General features: G+C 38.9%; 2 protein-coding genes and 1 long non-coding RNA gene across 3 annotated transcripts in view; all 3 read left to right on the top strand.

The window, feature by feature from the left end:
• ITGA1 (integrin subunit alpha 1) overlaps positions 1-6,974 on the top strand; it is a gene marked incomplete at its 5' end in the record, with an annotated part of 76,691 nt that extends 69,717 nt beyond the window's left edge. Inside the window, 3 exon segments of the mRNA XM_082074953.1 lie at positions 699-791; positions 2,034-2,150; positions 2,912-6,974. Coding sequence (XP_081931079.1) covers positions 699-791; positions 2,034-2,150; positions 2,912-2,956 — 255 coding nt within the window. The 3' untranslated portion in view covers positions 2,957-6,974.
• Positions 6,975-8,273: 1,299 nt separating this feature from the next.
• On the top strand, positions 8,274-15,150 carry LOC309451288. Its single transcript, XR_014186223.1, has 3 exons — positions 8,274-8,361; positions 12,185-12,340; positions 15,111-15,150. It is a non-coding gene; the product is annotated as an uncharacterized lncRNA (long non-coding RNA).
• Positions 15,151-16,688: 1,538 nt separating this feature from the next.
• ITGA2 (integrin subunit alpha 2) overlaps positions 16,689-19,620 on the top strand; it is a 70,776-nt gene continuing 67,844 nt past the window's right edge. Inside the window, exon 1 of the mRNA XM_082074097.1 lies at positions 16,689-16,808. Within this exon, the coding sequence (XP_081930223.1) occupies positions 16,763-16,808 (46 nt within the window). The 5' untranslated portion in view covers positions 16,689-16,762. The remainder of the gene's footprint in view (positions 16,809-19,620) is intronic.

Below are 19,620 nucleotides of genomic sequence, written 5' to 3'. Positions count from 1 at the left end.
TAAAATTTCCTCAAAACTATGTTACATGCATTGTAGTATCCTTAAAGTGTGTAGTTAGAACTTAGCAGGAATTTCAAAACATGGTATGGAGACAACCCTTACCCATTCTGTATTGATGGTCATTTTTTTTATTAGTTACTTATGAATCCACAAATTCTAATTCAGCAGATATAGGGAGGGGTACATAGAAGCAAATAATTTTAAAATAAGTTTTAATCTGGAGAGACTTCTCAAGTCTAGAAAGAATTTTTTAATCAAAAAGAGCAGAGGAAGAAGGCATTTTAGTCAAAAAGAGCATACCTCAGTATTGTCTGATGGTTACAACAATGACCAGGCTGTGGTCTGTTTTCCTCATTTGGTACATTTCTAATACTGAGTTCTTGTTTTGTGTCTTCATTTTTCTCTGGAAAATACAGGGTGGGGAGATACAGCAGAATTTTAGAAAGCCTGAATCTCTCCCTGTAGCCAAAGCAGTATTCCAGGATTAATTAGTATTTATTTGAAATTTCTGCTGTCTACTCTTTCAAAGCTGTCTTGCAGTGATGGGTGTGCTGAAGGTGACACACATGAGCCACCTCACTGATGTTCACATTTTTCAGCATCTCCCAAAACTTTAGCATTAAATTTGCTTTCACCCTTCTCATTTCTTCTACTTCAAAATACATAATTATAAACGACAGTCGTTCCTTTCCTTCCAGGCAACTATTCACAGCTTAACCCTTGTTGCGAAAGCATTACTTAGGAGTGAGAACTCGTCACTGATTTTGAGAAATGACCATCAAAAAGTGGAGGTAAGAGTCGGATAATTCATGGATTTACTCTTCATAGGAGTTATTGTGCTACTGAATCATTCATTTTCATTCATCACTAGTAAACTGATGGTTACCTGTTGTATTATCCTACTCTAAATAAAACTGATTCCATTTTACAGCAGAAATGTCAGAATTACTCAGATGATGATATTGAGATCCTAGTACCCATTAATGTACCTGGGTGAGAAGTACTGTCTGAAGTATTTCTGCCTGCTCCAACATAAATGATTCCTGCATCTATGTAAATTCAAAGAATAATTAAAATTATTTTAAGGAATCAACAATATTTTAAGTATTGTCCTGGGCCATTTAGAAGTGATCTCACTTTGTAGATTGTATTTGATTTTTTATTTCTTTATTTATTATTTCTTTCCACATCATTACCCAGGATATATCTTTCAAACAGAATCTTTATTTTTCAGAAGTTCCATGTCATTTTCCTAGGTAAGAAAGTATATGACATTATACTAGTGGATTTAGGTAGAAAGAGAAATATCTTCATTTTGTTAGATGCTTGAAGTAATTGATAGACAGAAATTCAATCCAGGAGTGAAAACACAGCTGAGACGTTTGCACATAATGAGAGCTACCTTTACAAACCAAGAAACTGCAGAATTAACTTTTTTAAGACATAATTTCAAGTTGAATGTCTAGTTTTCAGCTCTTCAATGCTTTTTTTAACTATTGTGTCTCTAATAAATTCTTAAGTAAAAAAGCTCAAACTCCTGTATGGCCATTTTTATTAAAATGTGAATATTCCTTATTTCAGTCTAGTTTACACTGGGTATGCCTGGTTTAAAATCAAATTAATGTCTCCACAGCTTTTTACACTTATTTCATGTATTTGGTTTAGAAGCTTGTTAATCACTGCCACCTTTCAAGGAAGAAGGCATTGAATTATGAAGAATATAGTAAACAAACCCCCTAATATACACTTCAACTACTCATGGTTTTAGTCCTCTATCCTTTATAATAATGATAACTGATTTATAGCAGGGCTGACCCTCATGAAATGAATATATTTACAAAGTGCAAGCTATTATATAAATGTAGGGTTTCATGTTGGAGATTATTTTATTTTTTCAATTCCCCCCTATAAATTCCTGTACCTAAAATGAGTGATACCCTGGCAAATCGCCACATACTGATAAAAGTCATGCTGCTCTGCTGATATTTTAGAGGTCCAAGTTATTTATTGCTTATGTTGTGAACACTTTGCAGACCATGATTAAGATTTCCAAAGAACTCCCACCAGGTACAGTCCCCTTATGGGTTATCCTCCTGAGTATCTTCGCTGGACTCTTGATTCTTGCACTGCTTATATTTGCTTTGTGGAAGGTAAGTTGCATGTTCTTGTCTTCATGAAAAACAAAACATAATAAATATGCTTAACTTGTCTGCCCGTGCCCTTTTCATAACTGGAACCTCACAGACACAAATATTATCTAGTCAGTAGAGTAAAATCTTGTAGAAATGACAAAATAATCAATAACACTACATTTTTCCGATGTGTAACATGCAATGCTAACCAATTGAAACGTGTATTTCCAATATGTTATGAAAATAAAACCAGGTCTTATTACGATTAAGGGTTTATTAAGGTGGCTTTTTTTTTTAATTAGTTTTGTCTGTGGCCTTTGATAACCAGTTTTTCTCTTTGTGCAAGAGATGCTAGGCCTGTGGTGTAAGTATCGCCACAAGTGGGCACTCTTATGCAAGCTAAATACTTAGTTCATACTTGCGTTAGAAGGCTACAGTCCATAAATTTCAATATGCACAATCTCTTGAAAAAATTGACAAGTATAAAATAAAGTATTATTTATTAAATTAAGTACCAAATATTATTAAGCATTTTAGCTTTTGACACTATGTGAGCATAAAAATGACTCAGCAATCACTATATATTAACTGTACTCCTTTTCTCTGTTTTCATGACATTTCTCTTTAGTTTTTTTGGTTTGGGAATAACAACATTGTACTTCAGTGATAAAATATTAAATTACTTTTTACAGTCTTAGTAATAAGAGCCAGCACATCAATGATACCAATAAGCATTGTATTCTTTGAGCAGTTCTTAGTCACTTTTTTCTTTTCTTCAGGCTGGATTTTTCAAGAGGCCACTAAAGAAGAAAATGGAGAAATGAAAGAAAAAAAAAAAGCAGAAATTTTTGCTCAGGTCTGCCTCAAAATCATTACTGTAAAATTATAAACTTAGATATACATACAGTGGTCACAATGTTTTCTAAACTCTGGTGCATTTACAAAAAAAAAAAAAAAAGACAAACAAACAAACAAAAAAAAGCCCAAGAAGCAGAACAAGAAGCAGCAAATCAAGCACACATGCAAAGGAATTATGCAAAAGAATTAACATTCTTATGACATCTTGTGATATTCAAGGACATGCTTTCAAGTGTTACTCATTTTTGGAGAGGAATTGAGTTCAAAGATTCTAAGATATTTTAATACGGAAAATGCATAATATTTTTATATACACCTATGTATGTTGAATTTCATTCCTGTATGTAGCAATCCTGGTCTTTTTTATCACCTTCTAATTTTGAAAAGGAAAACGCAGCACTTTCAAAATTTTCTCCTTATGTCAGTTCTGTGAGAGCAGACTGTCAGTTCACAAAGCAGAACATGCAAACTTGTGAGGATGCACCAAATACTATATGGTAAATGATGTCATGACAATTTAGAAGATAGAAGCAGCTGCAAAATTTGGGTGAAAATTACCGAAATACCTTGGACTTCTCATTCTTATCATTCAGTTTGTCCAGCAAAACCCAGGATACTCCAAGAAATAAATTTTCATGGTCAAGTGGACCATAAAGGATTCACCCATTAAATTATATAACTGTTTGAACTTGAAAAAGATTTTTGGCAGGCCTAAAAATGTATGCACAAAACATTCGAGCCCATCCAATTGCACACTGTACTCAAATAACCAAGGGCACAATTGTGTCTGCAAATTGAAATGTTCATATTTATGCAGAAAATGTGTAGAGGTACCCTGAAAGTTTGACTCTTGCTGTATATCTTGGAGTAGCCAGGAGGGTGCTTCATAATCTGTCACTGTAAATTTATTGTGTAGCTATTTAATCCAATGCATTTAAAGTGTACAAAATTATAATTAACAAAAGCACAGATAGGAAACTCAGCACTGGCAAGCTTCTTTTAGTATTATAAGTCACACCTCATCTTTGTTACTTATGAGTTTCAGAAGTGATGAAGAATTTGCATATTAAATAAGCACTTAACAAATGATGTTTATTTTGTGTCAAAGATTAAAAATTTATATGAGAATACACTGAAATGTAGATAGCAAAAGATAGCTTTAAGCCTATTTAGAATATTAAGTTTCCTCCTTTCTTTCACGCACTTGTGTTACTTCCATAAGGATCTCTCCCTGGGGCTTTTGGACCGTGCTTGGTCCTTGAGAGCTTCTTATATTACCTGCAACCACACAAAATTAACAGGAGAAAATTGAGGTGTTCTGGCAAAGTGTGATGTTGCCTCAGCATGAGACAACTCGGTATTGATTGCCAATAGATCAGAAAATGTTGAGGAGATGTACTATACATTCTACAAGATGTACTTGTTTGCAGAGAAGTCTTTGCCTTGCCAAGGAAGCCAGGAAAATTTGTTCCTCTTCTTGGTACAAACGTTACAGAAAAAAAAAAAAAAAAAAAAAAAAAAAAAATCGCAGTTTTAACTTAGTATTGACCTTATAGTAATATCTTAAAAAGCAGTAATATATTTTATAAAGACTTTTTTTAGTGAAGAAGAGACCATAGCTTAGGCTGAAGATGCTGGCAAGTACAACTTTGGAAGTGTGCCAGAAGGTGCTTTATTGTTGGAAAGACATTCTTAAGTTCCTTCTATTTAGTTCCTAAATTAGAGATTAACTATTGGGAAAGGCTGAGACTTATGTGAATGCAGCAAGTATTATAGGATTAAGTTTGAAAGTGTTTGCAATTTCTCCTTGTGTCTGTGGGAAAGGTGGTTATTTCACAACAGCAGTCTGCTGAAGGTAGCAGCATGACTCAGAAGAGAGGGCAAAGCCTCCGTGGGAACACGGTGGGTGGCTGCGCTTCGCGGAGCCTCAGGAGCCACCAAGTTGTGGACTGCCTTGCCATGCTTGTCTGCATGCCTGAAAGCACACCCAGTCCTAAGGAGGATGAGGTGAGTTGCCCCAGTTCAGAGTACAAAGGACTTGAAAATAAGCAAAATATAACATAGAGGAGTTGTGGATAGCATCCCTACTTCATAGAATCATAGAATCGTTTGGGTTTGGAAGAGACCTTCAAAGGTCACCTTCTCCAAACCCCAACCTCATTCATCGTGTGAGTTAAATAGAAAGCAAAAATAAGATAAATTAATATTTGCAGAGTTGCTTTCAGTCCCATGGGAGATGCAAGTTTTATTTTAAGAAAATGCATGATTTAGTCAATTTGTTTGAAAGATTTGAATGGCACTTGTCACCGTAGCATCTGAATGCCTCAGAATTGTAATTTTTTTTCCCTTATGGTATCTTTCTAAAGGCATATCAATGCTGTTATGCTATTATGGTTTTGTAAAGGAACAGAATTATGAAGGAATTATGACTCACCTATACACACACAGAAAGTCTGTGGTAGCAGAGGATATACTTATATTTATTATTATTCAGCCAGTCTGCTAACCATGAGGTCATTTTTCCGGGCTTCATAAACTTACTCAGAAGTTGTGCAAGCTACACATCCTTTTTATGAAGCATACTTTTATTTTGATTAAGTGTTACACTTTTTAGTTATGATAAACTGTAAAGCAGAGCTTTTTACTTTTCTGATGACATTTCATGTCTTATTTTAAAGCATCAGCCTAACTGAAGAAATACAAGTCAATAGACCTATTTCCCTATATAAAGGCTATGCAAAAGTACATATTTTACCAACGCAAAGTATGTTTGAGACCACCATTCCATTCTTTTTAGAGTTGCTTTCACTGTAAAAACAGTAATAAGCTTCATATAACCACACTGCTTTCCTCTTTTTCGTGATGCTTTCTCCCTTTTCACATTTGTCCTATTATCAGATTTTCAATTACAATATCTATTTAAAATATAAGTATGTAAAGGGGATACCACTATGGCACATTATTCTTATACAGTCTAGATTAGTAAAATCTGTATTTTTATCCATAGAGCCTTTCTACACAGCACTGCTTTTCACTATATACAACAGAAAAGCCTACTGAAAGCAATATTGCAAACATCAGGAACATCTCATGGAAATTTGGCAGACACAAAGAGTATCAGAACAGCATGTAATCTGTTTTGTACCTATAAAAAGACAAAGTAGGGTTGTGATATGATTCTAATAACTAATAAGCTAAACAATTTTCATTCAAATAAAAACCTGTAAAAATAATAGTAATAAATTGAGTGTATAACTTGTGCTCAAGTGACAGAGGGAGTCTGGCCCAACTCAGTTCCTAACTTCAGCACTGAAGTAGCTAATCTTAGAGTGAACAGATGAGCTACGTTTCTATAGCATAGAAGTTCTCTGGAAAGGAGCAAAAGCTTTAAACCATCACTCCTGCTTCAATTCAAGGTTGTTCTAGAGGTTGTTGATCCCACATGTAATTTTAGAGGATTTAGAAAACAACAACAACATTAGAGCAATCTACCTGGACTGCTGCTTATGTTCCTGTGCTTGTCTGATGTCACTCGAGGTCTGTATTATGATCCCTTGCTGCAGACACAACCCACCTATCCTGACCCCTTACCTGATTCCTTTAGTACATATCCTGTGCTGAGTCATTTTGACCATGATATGCTTGAGTAAGGGGAATCCACCTTCAACTGGAGCCAAAGGTTTTCATCTGACTTAGCACCGAGAGGCTGGAGTCAGAGTCACACTCATCTAATGAATTCCACATAGTCTAATTGTTTAAATTTATTGAATTAACTGTTGTATAAGTGATGATCTCATTCACAAATAAAATCAAAGCAAGAGAATTAGAATGTGCCATTGTTAATTATAGCACTTAACAGGAATAAGAGGGGATATACATCTTTTTTTAAGAAAATCACAACATTCTGCACAGCATTTTTTTCTGTAAAATTATTCCATGTCTTATTGATTAAAAAAAAAAAAAAATAAAGAGTCTAGCAAGCCTCCTTTGTTATTTGTTTGCTTTTCATTGATAGAAGAATGATAGAAAAGCACCTTAGTACCTAAAAACAAAGCCATCTACCTGTCAATAGAAAGCTATTATAGAAATAAGCATTCTTGCAGAGCATAACATCCAGGAAATCTTGAATGTGGTCAAGCTGTCAGAAAGACATTACCATTAACTGTATGGATTCTACACTTATAGCCATACTTGAAATCTTCTCAGAGGACCATACCACTTCCTGACATAGATTTGTTTTCATGACATTACATACATAAAAGTTGAAGACACATTAATCATCTAACCATTATTCCTGTACAGTGATTTTTCTGTACAACTTATTCCTGTGATCCAAATAGTCCAGTGTCTTGCACAGGTGTAAAGGATTCACATAATCTTCCTTTAAGCCTAGTAAACATTTGTATCAAAACTTCCTAGAAGACAAAGATCACACCTTTTATATCAGAGTTAACTTTAAGAAAACATTACAAACCACGTAATTACTTAACTATTATCTCATCAGAAACTACTCTGGTGGTGAATCATAATTCTGTAATAGCAACATCCTGTCTAGTCATAGGGGAGTGCTTACAAAATGTCTCTGTATATATCTGATCATTAGAGTTTGCTGGATGTTTTCCACGGGAGTATTTCAATTAAAATCGGGGTGGGGGGGAAGGTAAAGCCACTTCTTTTTTGGTTTGTTTAAAATCGTTTTTCAATTGAATTAAAAAAAAAAAAAAAAACAACAACAACAACAACAAAAAAAACAGAATCACTTTCTCACACTAAGTGTAATATAATGTATCATTTCCTCCATACTGGGAAAGGTGATGAAATAACTCATTCTGGACATCACCTCCAAGCATGTGGAAAAAAAGGTGGTTATCAGGAGCCATCAGCATGGATGGAGAAATAATGTTTGACCAACTTGATAGCTTGATAGCTTCTATAACCTCTATGATGGTATGAATGGCTGGGTAGACGAGCAGAATGCAGTGCATGTTGTCTACCTCAACTTCAGTAAGGCGCTTGACACTGCCTCTCACAACATCCTCATAGGTAAGCTCAGGAAGTGTAGGTTTGGATGAGTGGACAGTGAGATGGACTGATAACTGGCTGGATGGCAGAGCTCAGAGAGTTGTGATCAATGATGCAGTCTGGTTGGAGACCCATAGCAAGTGGGGCTCCCCAGGGGTCAGTATTAGGTCTAGTCCTGTTCAACCTATTTATCAGTGACCTGGATGAAAAGACTGAGTGCATCCTCAGCATGTTTGCTGATGATACCAAACTGGGACGAAGGGCTGACACACCAGAAAGCTGTGCTGCTGTTCAGTGAGACCTGGACAGGCTGGAGGACTGGGCAGAGAAGAACCCAAGTTTAACAAAGGTAAGTGTGGGGTCCTACACCAGTACATGTTGAGGGTTGACCTGCATTGCCGAGAGGGACCTAAGAGTCCTGTTGGACAACAAGGTAACCATGAGTGAACAATGTCCCCCTGTGCCCAAGAAGGCCAACGGTATCATGGGGTGCATTAGGAAGAGTGTGACCAGCAGGTTGAGAGATGCTATCCTCCACCTCTACTCTGCCCTGGGGAGGCTGCATCTGGAGTACTGTGTCCAGTTCTGGGCTCCCCAATTTCAGGACAATGAACTACTGAATGGAGTCCAGCAGAGGGCTACGAAGATGATGAGGGGCCTAGAGCACCTTTCTTATGAGGAAAGACAAAGAGCTGGGTCTGTTCAGCCTGGAGAAGAGAAGGCTGAGAGTGGATCTTATCAATGTTTATAAATATCTCAAAGATGCATGTCAAGAGGATGGGACCAGACTCTTTTCAGTGATGCTGAACAACAGGATGAGGGGCAACAGGCACAGACTGAAACTTGGGAGGTTCCATTTGAATATGAGGAGAAACTTCTTTACTTTGAGGGTGCCAGAGCACTGGAACAGCTGCCCAGAGAGGTTGTGGAGTCTCCTTCTTTGGAGACATTCAAAACTAACCTGGACTCATTCCTGTGTGATCTGGTCTGGTGAACCTGCTTTAGCGTATGGGTTGGACTAGATGATCTCCAGAGGTCACTTCCAACCCCAACCATTCTGTGATTCTGTGGTTCTGAGATTTGCACAAAACTGGATTATAATTCATTACATTTAGCAGAAGCAGCCCTAACACTTCTCAGTTCAAAGGCAATAGCAGTCCACGCAGTGGGTGCGGTTTGAGCCCTGTAAGAGTCATAAAGACTAGAGCACTGATGAAGTTTTAGTAACAGCTGGCTGACAGCACCGTTTAGACAGCACAACAGGATTCTGTTTAAAGAAGTGGATGATGAAGTGAGCTATTTGCAATACAGTCATGTTTTATTTACAAAGCCTGAGGGTTGACACCCCAGAGATGTTGGACTTTGCTCATTCAGTCAAAGAAAGGGGTGAGTAAAAGACCCTCAGGCAGATTTTTCTTCTGACTCTAGTACAGTGAGGCATAGTGCTCTTTTACTGCTTTTGCCCTGCTGTGCACTTACCCTTCTGCCCTTCGCCTTTTCTCAGCATATTAAGTCTTCTCAGAAAGGACAGGCATTCCTCAGAGACCCACTGAATGTTGCACCTTCTAGGGATTTTCAAAGAAGTGGCAGAGGGAATCGAAGTATTCAAAGAGGCCTGCACATTTAGATCCAGCATGTCAGTTGTCTCCTCACACTTTGTCCATCTCTTCACACATTCTCTGTTTGCTTTCAGTGGTGGCCATGGTGAAATCTGCTTCTCGATTATGGTTAACCTTGATTTGGTACTGAAGTTAACATTTATTGCAAAGTTTCATATAACTAGTTCAGTGTTATATTCTGTCCTAAAGGCTTATTCAATGGTAAGGGTGCAATTGTTCTTCCTCCTGGCGTAATGGAATAGGATCTCTCCCTAGGGAAAGTTCCTTACAGAGCCTCTTCATCTTATCAGAGAAAATAAGACAAAAAACAGGATAACTTCAGTTTTCTCTAAAAAGCATTTTAAGTTTTGCAATTTTGCAACAGTAGACATAGTACCAGAAAAATAGTTATTTTTCTTTCCTTTTGGAGAGTTTTATACACAAACCTTGCTGAGTATTCACATCTCATAGCCCATATTCATAACCACTGATAGCTCGCCTTCTTGTTTGCCAGCCTATTGCTCTCAGACATCTTACACTATGCCACAGCAGATTCTATTACAATTCAAAACTTCTACGGTTCACCTGAAACTTTCCACTATTCTGTTGGCCAGGAAAAAAAAACAGTTCTGGTGGTATTGGTGTTGTATATTTTGAAACTCTCAGGAACCTCAAAAACTACCAAGTTGCTTTTTACTGTTTATTTGAGGGATCTGCCAAAATTAATTCACAGTCTCCAGCCTTCTTTATTTCATGAATTATGGTATTTGGAAGGATGCGTATAACGCTCAGCAAACAGCCATTAATAAGTATATTTTAGAGAGCAATACATGTCTTATAAGATAATGCTGCAACATAAGATTGTCCATCCATGCAAAGCACTTAGAGGTTTCATTCTGGTTATTGAGCACTGGCCTGTTTGGCCCCCCAAGTGCATTCTTGTTATAGGATGAGAAGGATTTCTGCAATCTGATAAGGAACACTTTTGTACATCCGGTCAACTGGATGACACTTGATCATATTACCGCATTTTATCCTTCACCCACCTGTCTGATTTTTCATCTTTAATTCAAGGTTTAGTAGCTAATGGTGGATAATGTAGCAAATGAGTAGTTGAGAAACTGTTCAATTCAGCATTTATGTATCTATCAAAAGGGCTTTTTTCTATATTCAATATTGGTTTATATTAGCTTTATGGGTTTAAGCTGCTAATAATATAAGGAAAAAAAACAACAACAACACAACAACAACAAAGCAATGCATTAAGACTTAAATACATCTCATCTAATTGATTTAAAATTCAGCAAGGTTCAGTGGGAATTGTTAAAGGAATCAGGTTTGCTAAAACTTGACTACCAAACTATTGAGCAACTTTTTGTGACAGGCAAATAAAAAGGATGAATTAATAGGTCTTAATTCCACAAACCAGAAAACAACTACATTTTCAAAATAGAAATGGTCAAAAATTTAAATAAAGGCACATTCTGATGATGTTGACGTTCTCATCTCCTCATCATGTATTTATAACTCTTGCCTGAGAAAATATTTTCAAGATACTTAGTATTTTTATGAGTTCAAGTTGTTATTGGAGCAGTATCAATGTTAATGCTTTGGCAAGTGGGCCAAAGTTGCTGGGGTAGCACACCTGCTGCTCCAGGAAGCACAAAATTACATAGGCTTCATTAGCAGGCTCCCCTATAGGGCCTCACTTCTGGAGATCACAGGTGAATGGGCATTTTTTCACTGCCTACCTTATTTCCTGTTAACATAACATCCCCATGGCAGGCACAAGCTTTGGTCACCTGGAAAAAGAATCCATAAAAATATGCATATACTCAGTGCTAGGTAGGATAGAGCTCAGTCAAAAAGCACAAAACAGGTAAATCTATGCTGATACGACTAGAGTAGAAAGCTGCGCTGTACATCAGGAGCAGGACTGGAGTCGCTCTCAGCTATTGCTGAGGATGTGAGGTCTTCTGAAGGTTTTACTTTGAACCCCATCCTTAATATCAATTTCATATCAGGACAGCCTCACTTTAGAGGACATGAATATTATTCCTGTAGGATTGCTCTTCAGAACACTGGCATGCTTGTCATTGCCTGTAGTGAAAAGGAGCATAAAAATACCTACAGCTGCAATGATTTCTCCCTAAAATCTTGACTTCTTCAACATTCAGTCCTGTTTAGTCCCTCCAAGATTCATATTACCTGGCCAGGAAATCAAATGCATGCTGACGCAGCTAGACATTCAAACATTTTGCCATGGTCTATCTTGAGTCTTCATCATCTCTATTTGTCTTTTTCTGTTCATCTTTAACAGCTTTTGTGGAAAACAGGTTACTTGGTTTAAAATTTTTACTCTGAGATGGCTTGTGTAACAAGGTAGGTTACTCTTGATCATCATGTAAGAAAATCAGCTTCACAAAGTGTGTTTGGATTATTCTCAAAGGGTTGGAGATGCATGGGGAGGCAAAGGAGGCAACTTCACTGATTTTAAACTGATCTGCCTTTTTTCTGCTTTTGTAATCCATCTGTGACTTCCTTTCTCTCTCTTTCTTTCTCTTTGTATGCTAGTTTTCAGCCACACCAACCCCCTGACTGCCTCCCTGCACACTCATACGAAAGGTGGAGTTGGGAATGCACAGCCAGGCAAAGAGGAGACTGAGTCCAGATTTTGGTATAAAAGCAGAGCCGAAGACTGGGACAGAAACAATATGTCACCTATGGCAGGTGTGATCCATTAAGCAAAAAGTACCTTGTGACTTTTCAACTGCAAACATGAAGCCTGGGAACAGGCACTAAATGTGGGGCTCAGCTTGCCTCACATGGGGTATCTATGTGTGTGTGGCTGGGGAGGGTGCTCGATGTAGCACTTTACACGACATACTACTTCAGGTGTCTAACACACTGGTCCTCCTAAACTATATGACTGCTTTTATCTTCAAGTCAGCAGTGTAGGTATTTCTGAAGCCTACAGGCAGGGAGTCTTGCTGCCTGAATTAGCTGTCCACCCTTTGAATGCGAAGGCTTTCAAAGGGAAGTGAGACTACAGGATATTTTCAACTCTCCCTAAACTTCTGCCCTCTATGCAGATTCCCAGTAGGTAAAAGCAACTACCTTCTTAATAATAAAATATTAATACAGAAATATATCTAATAAAGTAAAATCAGCCATGATATTCTCAATAATGGCTTGGAATTAAACCATAGAATGAGATAAACACTAAAAATAAGCAATCCTTATAGACACTAAGAAGTCTGTCTTCCTGATTATTCATTAAAATTAAATCAGTTTAATAAAAAACTATAAATTGGCCCAAAACGCAATATTGAGTCAGACCAAACCTCTGTCCAGTACCAAGTCCTGTCTCATGTCAGCCAAAGCAGAAACCATAGCAAAAACATAAAACCAAGGCATGCAGGCGACCAGCTTCCCACAAGCACTCTTCCAGCCTGCAGCTCTTTTTGCAGTTCAAGGTCTTCATAGGCTGGGAATGTTTTAATGTGTTCAGCAATCCTTGACAGTTTTCTCTTCTCTGACCTTGGCTGGGAACCCAGGTTAACATTAAACATCTGCCACCCTGCAGCACTGCCATCTGCACCTGCCTGCTCCGTGGGAGAAGAATTGCTGCCTTCTGTTTGCGCTGATCTTGCTATGTGGCAGCTTCATCAGACACCCCTCCCTCATGTATCATAAAAGAGTACAACTGACCCATCAGCGTGATCCATGCCCCTTCTAGTACATACTTCCTATGCCTTTTTAAAGGGATGTCTTTTCCAGAGCAAAGAGTCTGAATTTACTTAATCAGCCTTTGTGTTTAGGCTATTTCCCACCTTTCCTTACTGTCTTAACTTTTTCTAGTTCTGCTGTAGCATTTTGAGATGATTGAACCAAAACTGCACAAAGTGTTAAAAATGTGTGGATTGGACTGTAGTGTAGTGAAGTGCTGTTTTATTCTCATTGCTTAAATAATTCTTAAAATCTCATTTGTGTATTTTTGACCTTTTTCAGTATAATTCCAAAACGGAATTATTACTAATGTCTATACTACATCCTTACAGCTAATTTTAACATTTCCTCTTCAGATTTTTTTTTTTTTAGTAGCTTATTATTTTTGCCTTCAGTGCAGCCCTTAATGTAACATTTTTGTTACAGACATCATGTGTCTGACAAAATAACAACTGATACTTGCTAGTCCTTCCCTCTAACATCTTCAGAAAATCACATAAGAGGAGTGACCTGGAGGCATACACCTTGGCCTCCTGTGTGTAAATCACATCACCTTTGCAAGAGCCCCTCCCAGAAACACATTAGTGAAAAACTGTTCCGTTTCGCATATCACAGAAACTCTGATTCTGTGACCTACCCTCACAGATGGTAAAAGAGAAATACCTGAATGTTTTTCTGAGAAGGTTGGCATTAATTGCACATTTTATCATCACACTAAAAAGCTAGGATAACACACATTAGCTGTAAAATTCCAAAATAAAACTGATTATTAAGTATGTGTTCACCAGACTATCTTTAAAAAATCAAATCTGCCTGGTATCTCCCCTCTGCAACTTTTCATTTTTCTTGAAAAAGCGAAAATTACAGTAATCATTTTGTAGTGGAACTGATCAGGCTACTTGCTTCCCACAGCAATAGAAGAAAGTTTCTTTGCCCCTTGCCAACAAAATAAATCCTTCTAGTGTGCAAGTAATCCATATTTACATAGAACCAAGCCTGAAACTTTGCAAAGCAGCTAAAGCAGTTATGGCGTTTTTGGCAAGTGTCTCTGTGATCACTGACACGCAGGCACAACAGGGTGCTATAAAACATATCATTAAACAACACAGACAGGTAGAGCAAAGAATAAGTATCAAGTCCCATTTTAAACTGCAAACATAAAGAGCACTAAACAAACTGTTATCTGAATGATTTTTTTTAATCAGTGTAGGTGAACTATAATAGAGAATATTTTTTCTGAATACATATGTTATGTACAAAATAGCTGAAAAACACAAAAAAGGTGAAATACTGGACAATACAGAATATCTGGTTTTCTATAACATGAAATATACAGGTCAGCATTATATAAGAAGGCTGTAATTAAATGCTTTATAATCTATTTAAAACAGAAGTATTCGTCCAGGGTGATAATGTTAAAAAATATAATCCTAATGTATTTACTCTCCTATGACCTATTACTTGTAGATAAAGGTGAATGTTGGTCTGAGAAGCAACACCCTGGGAGACAGACTTTGTGTGTGAGAAACTATTTTTCAACATTGTGTCTGGATGAGGAAGAAAGTTTCGTATCCTTAGGGTATATTTATAAATAGAATGATGTAACTGAATCAAACACATTGTTTCTTAGGAAACTGAGACATCTTAGTCTGCGGAGGTTGTTTTAGGGTGTGGCTATTTCATCTATTAAAACCCAATTTTTCTCTATGCTGTGGGTTTTGTTATTGTCCTTTGACTAGTATCCATTAATTAGTATTATTCCTTGTCTCAGAGCTGCAGATGTAACACTCGGTGCACATAAAGAGGAGAAGTGTCCTGATCACAGTTCACCCACTGGTCACTGGATTGCTCTTGTTACTGGAGCTGACGTTTCTGCCATAGGTAGCTGCACCTTGAAGTGTCTGTTTGCAGGGCTTCTGAGACATCAAGAAGAGCAAACCCAGGGACTGCTCTGAGAGACATGTGAGTAATCTCTGGCAACGACTGAGGGCTTCCGAGTTCAGAAGTGACACTGTCTTGGGAAGTGCTCGTAGTGAGTCCACATGCAAGTTCATGCATTAGGATCAGTAATGTGTCTGAATGTCCTAAAAGACTAAATGTGTGAAAGAGATCAATGCTAGTCATAGAGGGACAAGTCCCTGCTGTACTTCTGTCAATGATTTTAATGTCCTGGTGGAGCTTTCTTGAACTACTTTGTGTTCATAGAGAAACAATGTCCAAATAAATACCTGTTGAACAAACTGAACTGTTGACAGGCTTCTTCATTTTAACTTAGATTCAGAACGTTGAAGAGAAGTAATAAACCAAGAAAGTACATATACTTTTATAGCAATCCTGAACTAAAAGCTCTGGCCTGTGTCACACCTAAAGGACCATGACCTAGATGCTGAGAAGCGGGAAGGAAGCAAGCATTTCTATTTCAATTTTCCAGGAAAACTGTCTTTTTCATTACACAATATTAATGCCAAGAAGTTCAAAATTATTCAGCAGAAATCATTGTTACAAAATAGAATGCATTCCACATGAAAAGGTAGCACCCACAGATTTTTATATTTAACAGAACTGTGAGATGGAGAAAATGAATGTTTCTCAAATACTCTGAATATACGGTATTCAAACAGCACTAACAAGACTAAATAGGCTGAAAGCTCCACAGCACACAGGTACGCTACACTTCGCACTTCTTTCTGATTTCTTTGCAAGCTGAAATCCACACCCTCCTATTTTTACTGGCTTCAGTTCATGCTGTCTCCCTGGGTATTGGCCTGGCACCTAAGCCAATTTAGGCAGTATTTTGCATAGGCAATACATTCTCACCATCATTGCCGCCTTCGGATCAGTTGTGTGGCAAGGCTCCTGGATCCTGCTGCAATCCTGCGTAGCCAGGGACATATTCTACAGGAATTGCATTTAAATGAGAAAATACAAACACAGTGTCATTAAATGTGCCATTTAACACTCGGGGAAGACAGCCACTCTACGCTGTCACATAAATCCACGTTGTACCACGATTCTCCGTTTTTCTGACTACAAAACTTGGAAAGAGTCACCCCCACACCTCCGGCTGAGGCCGCCCCGGACACCCACCCAGCCCAGGCCAGCACCAGCCAGGGCGAGCGAGGGTATCTCTTCTGGGTAGTGAAACCGGGGCAGAACCAAAGGGCACAACCCGGCCGCAAGGTCTGCAGGGGCCCGCCGGGAGCCCACCGGCGAGCACCGCGGCCGCGGTGGGGTAAGCTGCCTCTGGCCGCTCTGCTCCCGCGTCGCGCAGGGGGCGTGGAAGAGGAGGAGGAAGAGAAGGAAGAAAGAGGAGGAGGAGGAGGGGTATTTCGGGGCGGCGAGGAGCAGGTGGCGCTCAGTGCCGCGCTGGGAAGCGGCCAGGTCGGGAGTGGCACAGATACAGGCTCCGCACCGCACCGCGCCATGGGCTCCGCGGGCGCGGCGCTCCCGCCGCTTCTCCTGGCTCTGGGTAGGTCTGCCTCCCCGCTCTGGGGAGGTCTCCGTGATCTGGGAAGGTCTCCCTGTGGACGCGAGGCGGTGGTTGCACCCGCTGAGGGGGGTGGGGGCGTCCCCCGGCTGCGGCCGCCGCCTCTCACCGCGGCGTCGGGGCCGGAGCAGAGCCCGGCAGCGTGTGCCCGGCTGCGAGACTCTCCGTGGTTCCTGGGCCAGAAGTGTGTGTGGCTGTGGCTGTGTGCGGGGTGCGATGCATCGACGGCGTTTTAAAAGCCGGTTAAACTCCTAAACTCTTGGATTGACATGGAGTTCACCTTTCCATTATGTGTATGTGCGCTGGGAGGGTGGGAATGGGTGCAGTTTGACGTGTGAATTTATCGTTAGGTTGATAATCTTCATTGTGAATGCTGTTCCAAATTTGCAAGAGTCCTCTAGGTCTTTTCCCACCCTCTTGGGCAGATGTTGCTCCTTGGAAAAGGACAGGGAAACTTGAACCATCTCCTCCTTCTTTTGGCTGGCTAAATTACCATTACTTATATTTTCCTGGGAACTACAAGCCATCATATTCATTTGCCATGAGGAAATTCCCAAGCACTTTCAGAGTTTTAATATTACTGTATGCTCTCACAAACCCTTAATTAGTAAGTCACTGAAGAAGCGGCATAAAATGAGTTTTCACTAATGAGCTGTTCCAACTTGTTCTTTCAGTAAATACAGCAAACGCTGCAGTGGAATGTGCGACTGCAGGGTATGAAATCAAATGCAAAAATATTAACCTGTGATGAGATATACAGTATACAAACAACCTGGTAATTTTTTTAAAAAGAAAAATTATTAAAAGTATCAATGGACAAAACGTTCACTCTGCATTTTTGCTTAATCCATCTTTTATTCTCCTGGTTACAGTCACTGCACATCAGGATCATTAAGATGCCCTGTAATTCCTGGGATCTTAGGACTTGCAAAAATTTGTAGAGTGGTGCTGAAAGCAGAAGATAAGGACTGAATGCGAGAGGAGGACTTCCCTGGCAATGAGGCTGTGGGATAGGTCTACTTTGTTCAAGCACTGTCCATGATTAGGCTTTATTTATTCTGTTGAAAGCTGTCATAATTCTGATATTCACATATGCTGTGACATTTGATGTTGGTGAATGTAATTGCTGTGTTAATACTCAGGCCTTTTTGTTCTTGTAGCAGGGAAAGGAAAGTTTCAGAACAGGAGCATTTTCAGAATGGAGTCCTGCTGTGGTAGCTCTGCCATAATAATTTTCAAATTGATTGAATTCTAATGAACTGTTTTACTTTCAGAGGCCATATTCTTGAATTTAATTGGTCTAGCTTAGCTGAATTAGCAAGTACTTCAATAAAATATTCCCAGTTTATTTTAAATTTGGTTTTATGTCAGTAAATTCACTTTTGAATTATCAGCTATAGTAAAGGGACCATATGGGGGTATTGCTTTGTTATGTCTCCGAATTCAACTAAAAGTAATACAACAGTTGGTAAAGGTATGTGTTATTCATTGTTGGTGTGTACTTTAGTGTTTGAAAAGTCATTAAGACTTTGTAGATGCTACAAGAAGGAAAATAAAGGAATAGAAATGCAGTAGAACTACCATTTTGATAATACGACTTTGCTACCAACCTTTTTACTTATTGACTAAAAAGTACATAGCATATAGAAGTAGATTATGTTAAGAGGAATACAATAAGCGAAAGACTTCATAGGGCAACCTATGCAACAAAGCCTGATACTTTCTGTTGTGACATACTGCTCTTAGCTGCTTATAGGTTTGCCACATGTAGTTCTTTGAATTTACATTTTCAGCATCCAGTTTTTTCCTTAGCTGGTTCTTAAAAATTGGAGCCAAAATAGCCCAGGTCTTTCTGTGAGTGGGGCCAGTGGAAAATACAGTAGCTTTCCTGGGTTCAATTCTGGTAACATTTTCTTTGGAAAGCTCTAGTGCCCTCATTCTTCAGAGGAGATATTTGAAATTTGGCAGGAAGGTGCTGTTTGCATCGTCCTGAAAATCTACCTAAATTTGGCCAAGTAACAAATCTTTGGAAAACTGCATTCCTCTGGAAAGAAGTCTTATTTTTATCAGCTTGATTCTAACTTAAATTCTGTCCATCCTTGGTGTGGAGCTCAGTCAGACTGCCTATGCTGTTGGAGTTGCAGCAGGGTGTAGCTGTTTCTCTGTGAGGTCTAGGTCTAAGTCCAAGCACAGACACTTTCTCTCTTGAGTTCTCGTGTTATTTGGTATTTTTACAGCAATCTCTGTTGTTGTTTGAGGCACTCTGCTTTCCAGTTTGCTTATGGATCTTGGTCCACTGATTGTCTGTGCTGCATGCTGTTAGCTGACTCCTGAGCTCTGGGTGAATCAGTTTGTCCTCCCTTTTACATGAATAATTCACTTCAGAGGCAATTCTCAAGTGAATTGGTTGGAGGACCATGCCTAGTGGAGGAAATAAAATTTAGTGTGGCTTCACATGTGCTTTCTCAGAAAGCCTTCACATTCAAGCTCACCACACACCTTCTTCCAGCAACCAAGGATGTGTATGATGTAACTCTGACACGTTCTTAAAATCTGCACTCTGTGAAGCACGTATCCCTCACATGATTTAACTCTGAACTGAAAAATCACAGCTAAATAAGGATTAGGCCTTTTGAGGCACAGGTGTACCACTTGAAGACCACGAGTCCTCAAGCTTCCCTGTGGGACCCGGGCAGCCCAGAGGAGAAAGAAGCCTTACCTGAAATTAGGAGGGGGAGTTTCTCTGAAACTTTGGATAGAATCCAGAATTTCCAAGTGTAACCCCTTTTCTGTT

Source organism: Streptopelia decaocto (genome assembly GCF_964273445.1).
Source record: "Streptopelia decaocto genome assembly, chromosome: Z".
NCBI classification, from domain to species: domain Eukaryota; kingdom Metazoa; phylum Chordata; class Aves; order Columbiformes; family Columbidae; genus Streptopelia; species Streptopelia decaocto.
Note: the sequence above shows the minus strand (reverse complement) of the source record. Positions and strands in the feature narration are given on the sequence as shown.